At 42.7% G+C, this 12,783-nt stretch overlaps 1 protein-coding gene across 2 annotated transcripts in view; it reads right to left on the bottom strand.

The window, feature by feature from the left end:
* The window catches only part of DNAJC6 (DnaJ heat shock protein family (Hsp40) member C6), a 66,205-nt gene that overhangs the window by 32,541 nt on the left and 20,881 nt on the right, over positions 1 to 12,783 (bottom strand). The window contains exons 1-2 of one of the 2 annotated variants that reach the window (XM_075936172.1): positions 7,275 to 7,886; positions 1,727 to 1,877 (exon numbers count right to left, since the gene is read on the bottom strand). In XM_075936172.1, coding sequence (XP_075792287.1) covers positions 1,727 to 1,877; positions 7,275 to 7,305 — 182 coding nt within the window. In that variant the 5' untranslated portion in view covers positions 7,306 to 7,886. Of the gene's footprint in view, positions 1 to 1,726; positions 1,878 to 7,274; positions 7,887 to 12,783 lie in introns of those variants that run through there. The other variant, XM_075936171.1, reaches the window with a different exon arrangement.

The raw sequence follows: 12,783 nt of genomic DNA, 5'->3' as shown, positions 1-12,783 counted from the left end.
GGCTTCAAACTAGTAAAAGAAAGTTGTTCTTGACAAAGCAAATAGTTAACCTGTGGAACTCCTTGCTGCAGGAGGCTGTGAAGGCTACAACTAGAACTGAGTTTAAAGGGAAGTGAGATCAAGTCATGGAGGTTGGGTCCATGGAGTAGTCTTAGCCAGGGGGTAGGAGAGGTGTCTCTGCCCAAAGTTTGTGGAAGGCTGGAGAGGGATGGCACGAGACAAATGGCTTGGTCACTGTCTCCGGTCCATCCCCTCCAGGGTCCCTAGGGTTGGCCGCTGTTGGCAGACAGGCTACTGGGCTAGATGGACCTTTGGTCTGACCCAGGACGGCCATTGTAAGCTCAGGGCTCAGGGTCGGGGGTCTCAGTGGACCCCCTTGATTTTCATGCACACCTGCTCCTGGGTGGCCAGGCTGGCAGCTCTCCTGCCCCAGACGGCCACTTTCCTGTGCCTAGTGCGGAGATCGTGGATGAGGTCCACGATGTCTGCACTAGCCCAGGAAGGTGCCCGCCTCTTGCGGTCCAGGGCAAGCTCCCGGGAGCCGCCAGCCTGGTCCCGGCAAGAGGGGGTGGGCTGGGGGACATCGGGTGGGTGGCTCTGTGCCGTGCCAGGTGCAGGGTCTGCTGGATGGGTGCTGGCAGGCTTGCACCTGGCACGGGCACTGTAGCCAGCCCGTGCCCCTTTAAGGGGTCCGGGGCCGGGAGGGGGGCATAGAGTTTCCCTGGTGTTGGCCAGAGTGTCCACCAGGGAAACCTGGGGAGGGCTAGCCTCCCACTAGTTCGAATTAAGGGGCTACACACCCCTTAATTCGAACTAGTAAGTTCGAACTAGGCTTAATCCTCGTAAAATGAGGTTTTCCTAGTTCGAACTAAGCGCTCCGCTAGTTAGATTCAAATTCGAACTAGCGGAGCGCTAGTGTAGCGGCTATGAATGTTAGTTCGAACTAACGTCCGTTAGTTCGAACTAACATTGTAGTGTAGACATACCCATATTTCTTTCCAACAATGGCTTGAACTATTCTGATTTTTATATCCAGCTGTCTTTACCCCATTGCATGCTTCTTTTCAAAAGAGCATCCTCCACTTTCCATTAGTGGGAGCTACCTTGATTCCAATTTCTAATGGAAATTTTTAAGCTCCCTCCATAGTCAATCACTTCCACAGACACCTGAAAGCCTCTTTGAGGATCATGAGCTATGCAGTGCTCTGCAAACTCAGGTGAGCCCAGAATACACAGAGCACACCACAAGGCGGCACCAGAGCACAGTGCATAGTCCAGGTGTGGTCAGCAGCAGTGACGAACTGCCTGTGCAACAAGTCAACTGAACAGATAGCACTCAAGAATGGATTTAAGGATCGGAACAAAAAGAGGAGCTGTCTGCATAGGGTAGAAGCGGGATTGCATAAGGGAAACAGAGCGGAAGAGAGACTTGGAGAAAAGAATGGCTAGGAAAGGCCCACCAGGAAGTTCAGGATCTGACGTTGACTCATCCCAAGGTTACATATTTTGCTTTAGGTGGTCTTAACTTCATTTAAACAATATATCCAATTATAAGACCAATTCAATCATGAAAGTCACAAACACTCTTAAGTATTCTAGATAAACTGGTCTTTTCCCAGGCTCTTTGTCCAATGCCAATTAGGGACAAAATAGTTTCCTCCCCACTTACATCCTGCAGCTAAAATATTGGTTTTGCCTACATGGAGACGCTCTGGTAGTACGATACCTGGCAACAGATTGCATAACTTTTGAAGAGGTATCTTTTAGTGTGTCTTTCAGGTTGTCCTTCAAGTTGCTGAAGAGTCTCCCTGCTCCTCCTTTCACCATATCTAGCAAGCCTCCTGCATAGGTGGATTCCATGTCTGGCGAGGATGCCCCTTAAAAAATAAAACACACAGCCGGAGATGTCACTCATTCAGAATAACAAACATACTGCCATTAGGCATTCTGGTTTAGCCTCATGATAACACAGCCCAGTGCTTTACTTAAGATCAGGGAAAAGGCTATTCTCAGAAGTCTCCAGTGAAAAATGGATTTCAAAGCCCTCTTAGCCAAGGCACCAGGCTGACAGTTTGTAACAAAGGAATGACCAAACTGCAGCCCCCAATTTTCCACCTACCAAACAGGGGAAGGAGCTTGGAACTTCTGCCCCGCAACAGAATGATGGGGTAGGAGCTTCTACCAGATAAAACTGCCACCCGAAAGAGTTGGGAAGGTTGAACCTATAAATTGTGCCCTCAACATTTTGAGTCACATACCCCAGGCACATTCCCCCTCTTTTCTTCAGTGGCCTCTCTCAAGCTCCCAGATGTTAGTCACAGACTCTCCATGCACAGCTAACAGCAGGGAGATGCAGGGAGGGGTATTTTATCCTTGGGAAGAAGCTGCAGCAAATGCAACTGAAGCATCTGAAGCCCTAAGCCTGAGCAGGTGCCTCCCACGGGGCTGAAACTCCAAGATATCCTCCCTTCCCCCTCAGCAGGCACCTCCTGCAGAGCTGAAATGAGCCCCAGCACTTCTTAGGATTGTCATGCATTGCTCAAAGAGTCATTAAGTTTGGTCTATAGACTAGGCACAGCATAGACAAGAGCAGTACAAGCTATGCTACTTTTTGTCTCAATCAACCCTCAAGGTGAAAGCAGAATTCACTTTCCATCAAGGTTGTCCTTCCTGTAACTGACTTCTCTACCATAAAAAGGCAACAATCTTTTGTACAGGTTAAAATACAATTAGACAGCAATTCTCTTCATAGCTGACATAGTCACCAGCCTGAATGCATCTCAGAAATGAAAGGCTCTGTCTCCCAATTACCAATCCCTGAATATCTAGTCTCCTAGGAGAAATACAAAGCAATAGCTTTTCTATTCTCTGCCTTCCACCCTCCTAATACACACACAACATGCAAGAGGGGAAGGCAGTAGACATTCCTTTTCTCAAACAGGGCATCTTAAGAGTGGAGATAGTCAAGAGTATATGTTCCTGGCAATATCTGTTTTCAAGTCAGCAAGGGCAGGCTTGTCAATTTTATTAGGGGATGAGGAGAAGGGACATGTTTGTGACTTTTTGACAAAGAAAATATAATCTCTTTGGGCAATTAATACAGTTTGCTGAATAAACATATGGGCCCTGCCCCAATCTGGACCAGGGCCCATTATGCAATGTCAACAATAATAAAAAGGCATGTCTTCACAGTTATAAACTTATGCTGTGAAACCAATATGATGGAGGAGTCAGCAACCTATGGCTCATGACACAAATATGGCTCTTTTGGTCATCCCCGCTGCCCCCATGCCAGAGTCCAGGGATGGTTTGGCTGCTCCTGGGGCCAGGGCTGCAGCAATAAGACCTCAATTGGGGCCCAGCACTCATCTAGCCGCAACGTTCTGTCTCCAGCCCCGATCCTGGGACAGGCCCCGTGGTCCCACTCCCATCTAACTGAAGAAAGGGATAGTGGAACACCCCATCCCCTGCTGCAGCACGGGTAGGAGGTGAAGTTGCAATTCTGGCCCAATCCCTCATCCAGCAGCAGAAATCCCATTAAATAAAGTCTGTGAATACAAGGTTTCATTTATGCTGCTATTAATATTATTAACGGACATGATGATTAAGTTGCATAGTTTCAGTCATACAAATAGCCATTCTTATACTGTTCTTTGTTTACCGCTTGTTCTGAATTTTGACGTAGTTTGGCTCTAGGATTTGAAAACGTTACTGACTCCTGTTCTACATTATTCCTGACAACTCATAGCTTTCAGGTCTATTGGTAATTTTTGGTCATGCAGTATTATATACATTTATGCAACTCAGGTTAACATATACCTATGTAGTGCTCCTGTACTGATCATAAATAGTACTAAATCATCGACAGCCCAGTTACTAGATTTACTTTGTAGACATAGTTTCCACTTTGCTATAAACCACCAATCCTACATCCCTATTTAAAAAAATAATTTACACAACACTTGTTTAAAATCTAAACAGTAATGGAGTCTGTGTAATGAACCAATAGATCCTATAGTTTGAAAGCTATGCCTTTATTCAAGTTAGCCTATGGTACAGTGGTAGTTTCAGAACAGTTAGAATGCAATCCATACAGCAGCTGTAAAAGTAAAGACTAGTTACCTATATTTTGAAGTCTTCTCGCTAGGAGAATTGCAATACTCCACAAACTTTACCTGTGCTTCTTGCTGTCTTTGTAAGGTACTACACTTGATCTATTACTCCCTTCCATCCTACACACTTCTAAAGAGCCAGGTCATATGGTAGTGAAAGGCTGATTACATAAGGTGTTCACTGTAAGTTGAAGTATGTGACATACAGGGGAATAAGGAAGAATAGTGGAGAGCAAACACCATCTGATATGTCTAGCATATGAAGCAAGAAAGTGGGAGTCAGTCTTTGTACTCAAATATATATTTTTTTCCAATTCACTTTGGAGAGAACTGAAGTGAGATAGTAGAACACATGGAAATAGAAGAAGAAGCTGAAAATAAATGGTAATTAATTAAGTGTAGTTGCTAAAGGAACTGCAGGAACACGTAGAAAAGGATGACATACACCCCTTTCAAAAGAAGTGAAAATGCAAGAGTTAGAAAGTTAAAGCCTAGAAAGGGTGAGTGTGTGTGTGTCTGTCTAATGAGAATATAAATTCCATCTTTCTTGAAGAGATCAAGAAAGTCAAGACTGATACAACAGTATCATCACAATAAGTCCCTATGTGCTACAAGTACATATGGTGCTGAAAGAGAATATAGAAAGAATCTCAAGATGTTGCCACTGAAGAGCTGAGATAGCGAGTATCAAGCAACTGGGGGCACAAAACCAAAAGTGAAGTTGCAAGGACAAGCAGTTATCACAGTTATCCATCCTACACACATTGAGAAGCCTACAATACACCAGCACTTGACACAAAACCTTGGTAGTTACTGCACCGGATATCTTCTAGCCAGTGAATCTGAAGTGTCTTCTATGATCTGACAGATAAAGCAAATTTTTAATTACAAGATACTGTGCAGATTCCTCAGACAATTTACAAGAATACAGAGTGATATTTCATTCCAGAGAGAGCGTATTTTAAAACTCTCTCTTTCTACTGCACATTATTCTCCAATTATTGAACATGTATATTTGGCAACAGCTCCTCTGTGCCTGGCAAACACTTTCCCAAAGCCATGAAAAAACATAAAAGCAATGAAAGCCAGAACAAAATCAGTATCACTGAGCAGAAGTGATGGAGCATCTCAGATGCTAAGAAAACAACAGACTGAAACCAGGGAATTAATCCATGACAAGAATAGGACTGCAAAATTATCCACTCTGTTCAGATAATGTCGGCATAACCATTTCTTTCTACACAAATCCCAGCTTTTTTGCCTTGTTTAGTCTACACATGCTACTAGTGGGGCAATATTTTCACAGTACAAAAAGAGAAAATTGATTCTGCAAGTGCTGACATTGAGTTATTAAAAAAAAAACAACAACAACAACATTAACTACTATGCCAGGATTTAGCCGAGCTATATATTGAGAGAGAAAAGGTGGATGAAGTAATGGCTTTCATTGGACCACCTTCTGTTAGTGGAAGGGAAAACCTTTTGAGATTCACAGAGCTCTTTCACCAACTGAGGTCTGAAATTATATACCACTGCCTCTCTTGCTGCAACCCATCAAGCAAGTCTAGTAGTATTAACTACTATCATCATTGATTGGTTAGCCACTTCTGAGAGCACACTGATAATATAAAACAGGATATGCGAAAGAGACACCTTCAAAGGCTGCTTATATCATGCATATAAACCTCAGTAACCATCAGTAGACATAACATCCCCCGACCACTATCCACAAAACTTTGTTTCGCTCTGTCAATGAAGAAATCAATAGAACCTCAGCAGTAATGTATCTATACTTTCACTTTCCTTTTAAAATTGAAATTTAAATCAAGAACATTTCCAAGGCAGGAATTAAGCAGATTTAAAAACAAAACCACATACACACACCAATTCACAACCTATACTAAAACGTCATTTGATTATGGTTTTCAAAAATGTTAGAAAAATTATCAGTAGCCCTGGTATAATTTTAATGAAGCCAATCAATAACCAAGGATCATAAAAGAACACCTCTCTATATAGCTGCTGCCTAGACACCAAAGGGAAGGATTCAGAGCTTACAGCCTAACATACAGCTCAATGGATAGGCACACGGGCTTGGAAGGGATGCACAGTTTGAAACTAAGTGCTCTTTTAGCATTCAAGAACCACCTCTATTCTCAGAACCCCCAAGAATCCAACTTAATTAATATATGACAATAAAAATATAAGCATCTTCCTTAAAATGTGAATGCAGCAGGCACAATTGGTATTGTTGTTGGCATAGTCTGTACATTACCAGTGTGGGAAACTAGGCTGCTACACAAGATTATAAGGGGGCCATTCCCACCTATGGTTGCCAGGTGTCCAGTATTGAAACAGACAGTCCAGTATTTGAGCTTTCTGTTCAGGGAACAAATTGAGAAAATATAAATGCTCTGTATTTTCTAAATAAGATGTAATGTAGATTGTGATGCAACGTCAAGTGTGTCCAGTATTTTTGTTGAAACCATCTGACAACCCTATTCCCACCCAGGAAGGAGCAGTTGCAGTGCAATAGCCCATTTGCTTATGCTTTAACAATATTAAATTAAAACCCAAGAATAGAGATGTGAAATTCAGTGTTAATACCTGGCAAAGTTCTAATGTGCAAAGGTCACTGGTAGAGCTGAAACTAGAGTCAGAGCTGCTGGCTCTGATTCAGTGCTCTATGTACTAGAACATGAACACAAGGCTTTAGTTAACACTTCTTATATAGTGTTTGCAGTTTGATACTAGTGACCTAGAGGATAGAGATTAATTGCCTATATTTTGTTAAGAAGTTTTTTCAAGCACATCACCTTCACCTGTGAGAAACCCAGTATTCTAGGGATGCATGCACTGGCAGCAATGGGTGTAGGGCTAGGACACTTTCCCATTTCATTCATGGCTTTTTTTCTTATGCCTCAGGAAGAAGCCATTGAGCAAACAAGCATTTAAAATGCACTTGTCAACATCAATATTCAGTCTGTCTCTTGGAAGTTTGCAAAGACAGCATTTAACTTGAAGTGGAGGTAAAGGCAGATATGCAAAGTCAGGAAACTAAGCCCATCAAAGTCCTTCATCCAGACAACTAACAAGCCAAGAAGTCTTCTAGTCCTTTAAGGCAAACAGTAGTGCAAAGGAATCAAGTTTACTTCAGCTCACCAACATCATGGGGGTACTCGCTATGCTCCATAACACACTTCCCAGCCCAGGACTATTCCTCTTCCTTGCAGTTGGTCTCTCTGCTCCCTTTTGAGGCAGACTAAACAGAGTCAATAGGGATAACCCCACCCTGCTCCCTTGCAGATTCCTGCAACAAGAGCAGGCAGCTGTGTTCCTTGCAGCAAATTAACCCTTTCCTCACCCACTTCCCCCAAAGAATCAGGAATGTCCTTCCTCCTAGCGCAAATCTTGTCCACTTCAGAATGGGAAGGGAGAGATCTTTTAAATTACATCATACTCATGGATAAGCACTCCATTTCAGGGACATTTTAGCATTAGCAGTATCCAAATAGGGAGTTACTCCACCAGAAGCACAAGAATCCCCTTCATTGTGTCTTAAATATCACAACAAAACTTTAACAAGGATCTCGCAGGCACATGCTCAGGAAAAAAAGTATCTTCCAGTTTCCCCCTAGGAGTGGTGACTCTATAAATTGAGGGCAGAGTCTATGTCAGATGTACTGTGGCAAAATAGACTATCACTCAAATCAGAGCAGAAACTATAGATAGATTCCAAAACATGCAAGATTTCCATTTTCTTCTCAACATCAGTGCTGCTTTTATGCTCCACGTATCAAATACTCCAGTGACTATACCCCATGTTAGCACTCTGACACTGTACTTAGAGGAGCTCACCTAGCTCATCAGCTGACTTTGCACAGGTGCTTCAATTCCCAAAATTCTGGCTTTTAAGCCACATTTTCCCCAAAACACTTCAGTTTACAGATCTTGTTTTTCCCCTCAAGTTGTTACCATAGCAGCTTCTGGGATGTCATTTGAGTTTTGTTTTTAAACAAACTCTTAAGACATACAAACATCTTTATAATTATGAACCTGCACTTTACTTCAAAGGTAATGTTAAGACACATGACAACTTTGTGATATATGCAAGAAGGAGTCTAATCCTGCATTCCCTATGTCCCCACAGCTACTAATACAACCACTGAAGTGCTTCAGTATCAGCCCCTTTTTTAAGGAAGGGAAAAGTTAAATTATGACTTGTTCAAGGCCAGAGGAAGTATTAATAAGGATTAGAAGTGAGGATTTCCTAACTCACTCCTTCCATGCTTATTGCATTTCAGCAGAGATTCTCAAATCATGTGATGAATATTAATGGAAACATACAAACACATCATACTTAAAATGTGAAGGTGGCTGGTATTTGTAAAGGACACTCCTTTGCACAGGTGACTCCTTTCAGCCTCTGATAATGGATAATATTAAGTGTTGAATTTGTCAAATATACTTGCAATAGTGGCCATCAAAATCTAACAAGTGTTAGAGATAACCCTTTACCCAGGCCTGCTTATAACTGCAAACTGGAAATGAGCTGTTATAGCTGTGCCCCTCTGAGATTCATCTAATTTAAATGAGACACTTAAAGCACCAAAGGGTATAGTAGATTCATAAATGGTCTCACTCACCTGGATGAAAGTGACTTGCAAAAATCCCTCAGACATCCAGGATAGATTAGAGCCTAGATCCTAACCTCTTCCTAAAGAATTAGGAAATTTGAAAATAGAAATATTTAAGCTGCAGCTTTTGCTCCTTTGATCCAATTGTCCTTTTAATTTTTTCTTTAATTTTTCAGTATTGTTGGGTTCCCTAGAATGCTTCAGTGTACATAAGTTGAAACATGTGCTGCTCTTATAAAGCAATACCTGGGAGAGACAGTCCCTCTCAGAAATGTATCCCATGAGTAAGCTGGCTGTGACAGAGTAGATCAGCAGAGTACACTAATCAACTCCACAGATTTGCTAGATTTCATTCCTGTACTTCTAATAAACATCATCAATCCCTGCAAAGTGAACTTTTAAAATGGTCCATCTTTTATAGCTCCATGATGTAGCAACTTAGCACTGTTCGAACTATTTGAAAACATGGGATGGTGGGCGGGCAAAGCCCGCCCACCTTCTAAAAGCCCCTCCCCAGCCTTATGGGAGAGACACTGGACCCATGTCCAACTAATTCCTTGGGACAAATAATGAATAAAGGATCAAGGAGTGCGGGTTAGAGGTTCAAAATAAGGGAGCCGGATGGGGACACCGAGCAGAGAACCCCGGACAGCGCCCACTGCTCCTCAAAGCTGTCGATGGAGCCAGTGGACGCCGCCCAGAGGAACTCTGCTCGGATTCGTGACACAAGGGAGGAGCGGAAGTAGGCCCCACAGTCGCAGAGAACCCCCTCGTCTAGCATCCTCCTCCTGGTATTGTAGATGGTGCTCTTAGCTAGGGCCAGGAGGAGGTTGACGAGGAGGTCTCGCGACTTTGTGGGGCCACGGATAGGGTGTGCGTAGATGAATAGGTGGGGGGAAAAGTGCAGCCAGAACCTCAATAAGAGGTTCTGGAGGAGCCGGAATAGGGGCTGCAACCTGGCGCATTCGAGGTAGGCGTGCGCCAGGTTCTCCCTCACGCCGCAGAAGGGGCAGGTATCTGGAATGAGGGTAAACCGCTTAGCACTGTTCGAGGGGCAGCCAGCTAATAAGCCAACAGTCTGTGGTTGCTCTGCCATGACTGGTTATGTGAAGGAATTTGCAGATGATACCAAGCTGGGAGGGGTTGCGACTGCTCTGGAGGATAGGGTCATAATTCAAAATGATCTGGACAAATTGGAGAAATGATCTGAGGTAAACAGGAGGAAGTTTAATATAGACAAATGTAAAGTGCTCCACTTAGGAAGGAACAATCAGTTTCACACATACAAAAGGGGAAGCGACTGTCTAGGAAAGAGTATGGCAGAAAGGGATCTAAGGGTTATAGTGGACCACAAGCTGAATATGAGTCAGCAGTGTGATGCTGTTGCAAAAAAAGCAAACATGATTCTGGGATGCATTAACAGGTGTGTTGTGAGCAAGACATGAGAAGTCATTCTTCCGCTCTACTCTGCGCTGGTTAGGCCTCGATTGGAGTATTGTGTCCAGTTCTGGGCACCGCATTTCAAGAAAGATGTGGAGAAATTGGAGAGGGTCCAGAGAAGAGCAACAAGAATGACTAAAGGTCTAGAGAACGTTACCTATGAAGGACGGCTGAAAGAATTGGGTTTGTTTATTTTAGAAAAGAGAAGATTGAGGGAGGACATGATAGCAGTTTTCAGGTATCTAAAAGGGTATCATAAGGAGGAGGGAGAAAACTTGTTCATCTTGGCCTCTGAGGATAGAACAAGAAGCAATGGGCTTAAACTGCAGTAAGGGAGGTTTAGGTTGACATTAGGAAAAAGTTCCTAACTGTCAGGGTAGTTAAACACTGGAATAAATTGCCCAGGGAGGTTTTGGAATCCCCATCTCTGGAGATATTTAAGAGTAGGTTAGATAAATGTCTATCAGGGATGGTCTAGACCGTATTTGGTCCTGCCATGGAGGCAGGGGGCTGGACTCGATGACCTCGCGAGGTCCCTTCCAGTCCTAGTATTCTATGAAGTATTAAGTGCAAGGAACAGTTATGTTGCACTGTGGTCCAGTGTAGTGTTTCCCAAAGTAAAGTAGAGAGCATACTCCAAAACTCTTGAGCTATGTCTATGCTGCCCCCATTTTGTGCAAAAAATATGCAAATGAGGCAAAGCATGGAATATCATTTTGCCTCATTTGCATAATTAATTAGGTTCCATTTTTGCGCAAGAGGCTTTTTTGAAAGATCCTGTACTCCTAATTTTTTTTTGAAAAAGAGGTATGTAGTCTACACATACCCTTAGAGATGCTATGGCTACACCCCTTCAGCAAGAAGATTGTATGCATTTGCTTTTGTAAGTGGATGGCTTCACTATAACTGAAGTATGTTTAATGTTACTTACGGGACACACCAAGGTCTAAAACACATACAGACCTGGTATTCAATGAAAACTTAACATAATACAGCACACCCATCCTGCATCAGTGTGTGGTCTGTAAGGGCTGAATTGCCAGTTGTAGTGCTACATGAAAGATCCATACATTTGCCATGTAAATTGTGGCACCAGAATGCTTCAGTTGCTAAAAGGCTGTGAATCTGAAATAGAGGAAGAATATGGTTGTACTTTTAGGAAAGTAAAGGAATTCAGGCTGCAAGGGTGTAGAAATGGCTTAAAATGCTGTTGTTCAGCAAATAGGATAGCGTACATTGAAGCCAAACTTAACATATGCAAACCTTAGGATGTTGCTAGAATTCAGGTTTCTTACTGACGTCAATGAATCTCCTCAGAGTCCTACAATGACCACACACAATTATCCACAGTAGCCAGGTATGTGCCTAATGATAAAAGTTTCAAATACATTCATGGACAGTTATACAGCTTGGGTACATTCGACAGATTACAGAAGAGCCTGCAGCTCATGTTTGTATCTTGTATTATGTCACCCTCCAGACTGGCATTCTTTATGCAGTTTCTATTACTGCCTCTTTGTCTGTTTCTTATGCTAATTATCTATTTAGAAAATAATAATTATTTTTACATTATTTTCCTGCCCCTGTCACTCTATAAAAGCTTAGCAGAATATTTCCTTTCCATTCAATATTTGATTAGCTAGAGGCTCCTCAGTCATTACCATTTTCTAATGAATTTAGCTTTCCCACATTCTCAAGACCCTTTATCCTTCCATTTTTAAACTTTACAGTCTTCCAAATACTGTAAAATGGCCAAACTGCACAATGCTCCAAATAAAGGAGCAACATTTTTTTCTTTAAACACTGTTATAGTCTCATGGGATTGGTGATCTAATCATCTCTCTATTAGGGATGTCACTGGTTAAATGGTAAGCATCACCCTTACTAGGTAATTCTTACAGGTTATCTAGTAGCCTGGCCAGGCTGGGGCTGCTCCAGTCTGGCTGGGCCCACCACACCATGAGATCCCATTTAAGTGGTTAACCAGTTAAATTATCCAGGAAAGATAACGGAGCAAGTACTGTAATTAAGGAAATCATCTGCAAACACTTGGAAGATAATAAGGTGATAGGGAACAGCCAGCATGGATTTGTAAAGAACAAATCATGTCAAACCAATCTGATAGCTTTCTTTGATAGGATAATGAGTCTTGTGGATAAGGGAGAAGCAGTGGATGTGGTATACCTAGACTTTAGTAAGGCATTTGATACGGTCTTGCATGATATTCTTATCACTAAACTAGGCAAATACAACTTAGATGGGGCTACCATGAGGTGGGTGTATAACTGGCTGGATAACCATTCTCAGAGAGTAGTTATTAATGGTTCACAATCCTGCTGGAAAGGTATAACAAGTGGGGTTCCGCAAGGGTCTGTTTTGGGACCGGTTCTGTTCAATATCTTCATCAACAATTTAGATATCGGCACAGAGAGTATGCTTATTAAGTTTGCAGATGATACCAAGCTGAGAGGGGTTGCAACTGCTTTGGAGGATAGGGTCATAATCAGGGCTTGACAAGGGGCAGCGAGCCCCGCTCACCAGCTGCACAGTTTGTCACGCTGTGTATGTGCAGACGGCGCTGTGCATACGCTGAT

Source organism: Pelodiscus sinensis, chromosome 9 (genome assembly GCF_049634645.1).
Source record: "Pelodiscus sinensis isolate JC-2024 chromosome 9, ASM4963464v1, whole genome shotgun sequence".
NCBI lineage: Eukaryota > Metazoa > Chordata > Testudines > Trionychidae > Pelodiscus > Pelodiscus sinensis.
Note: the sequence above shows the minus strand (reverse complement) of the source record. Positions and strands in the feature narration are given on the sequence as shown.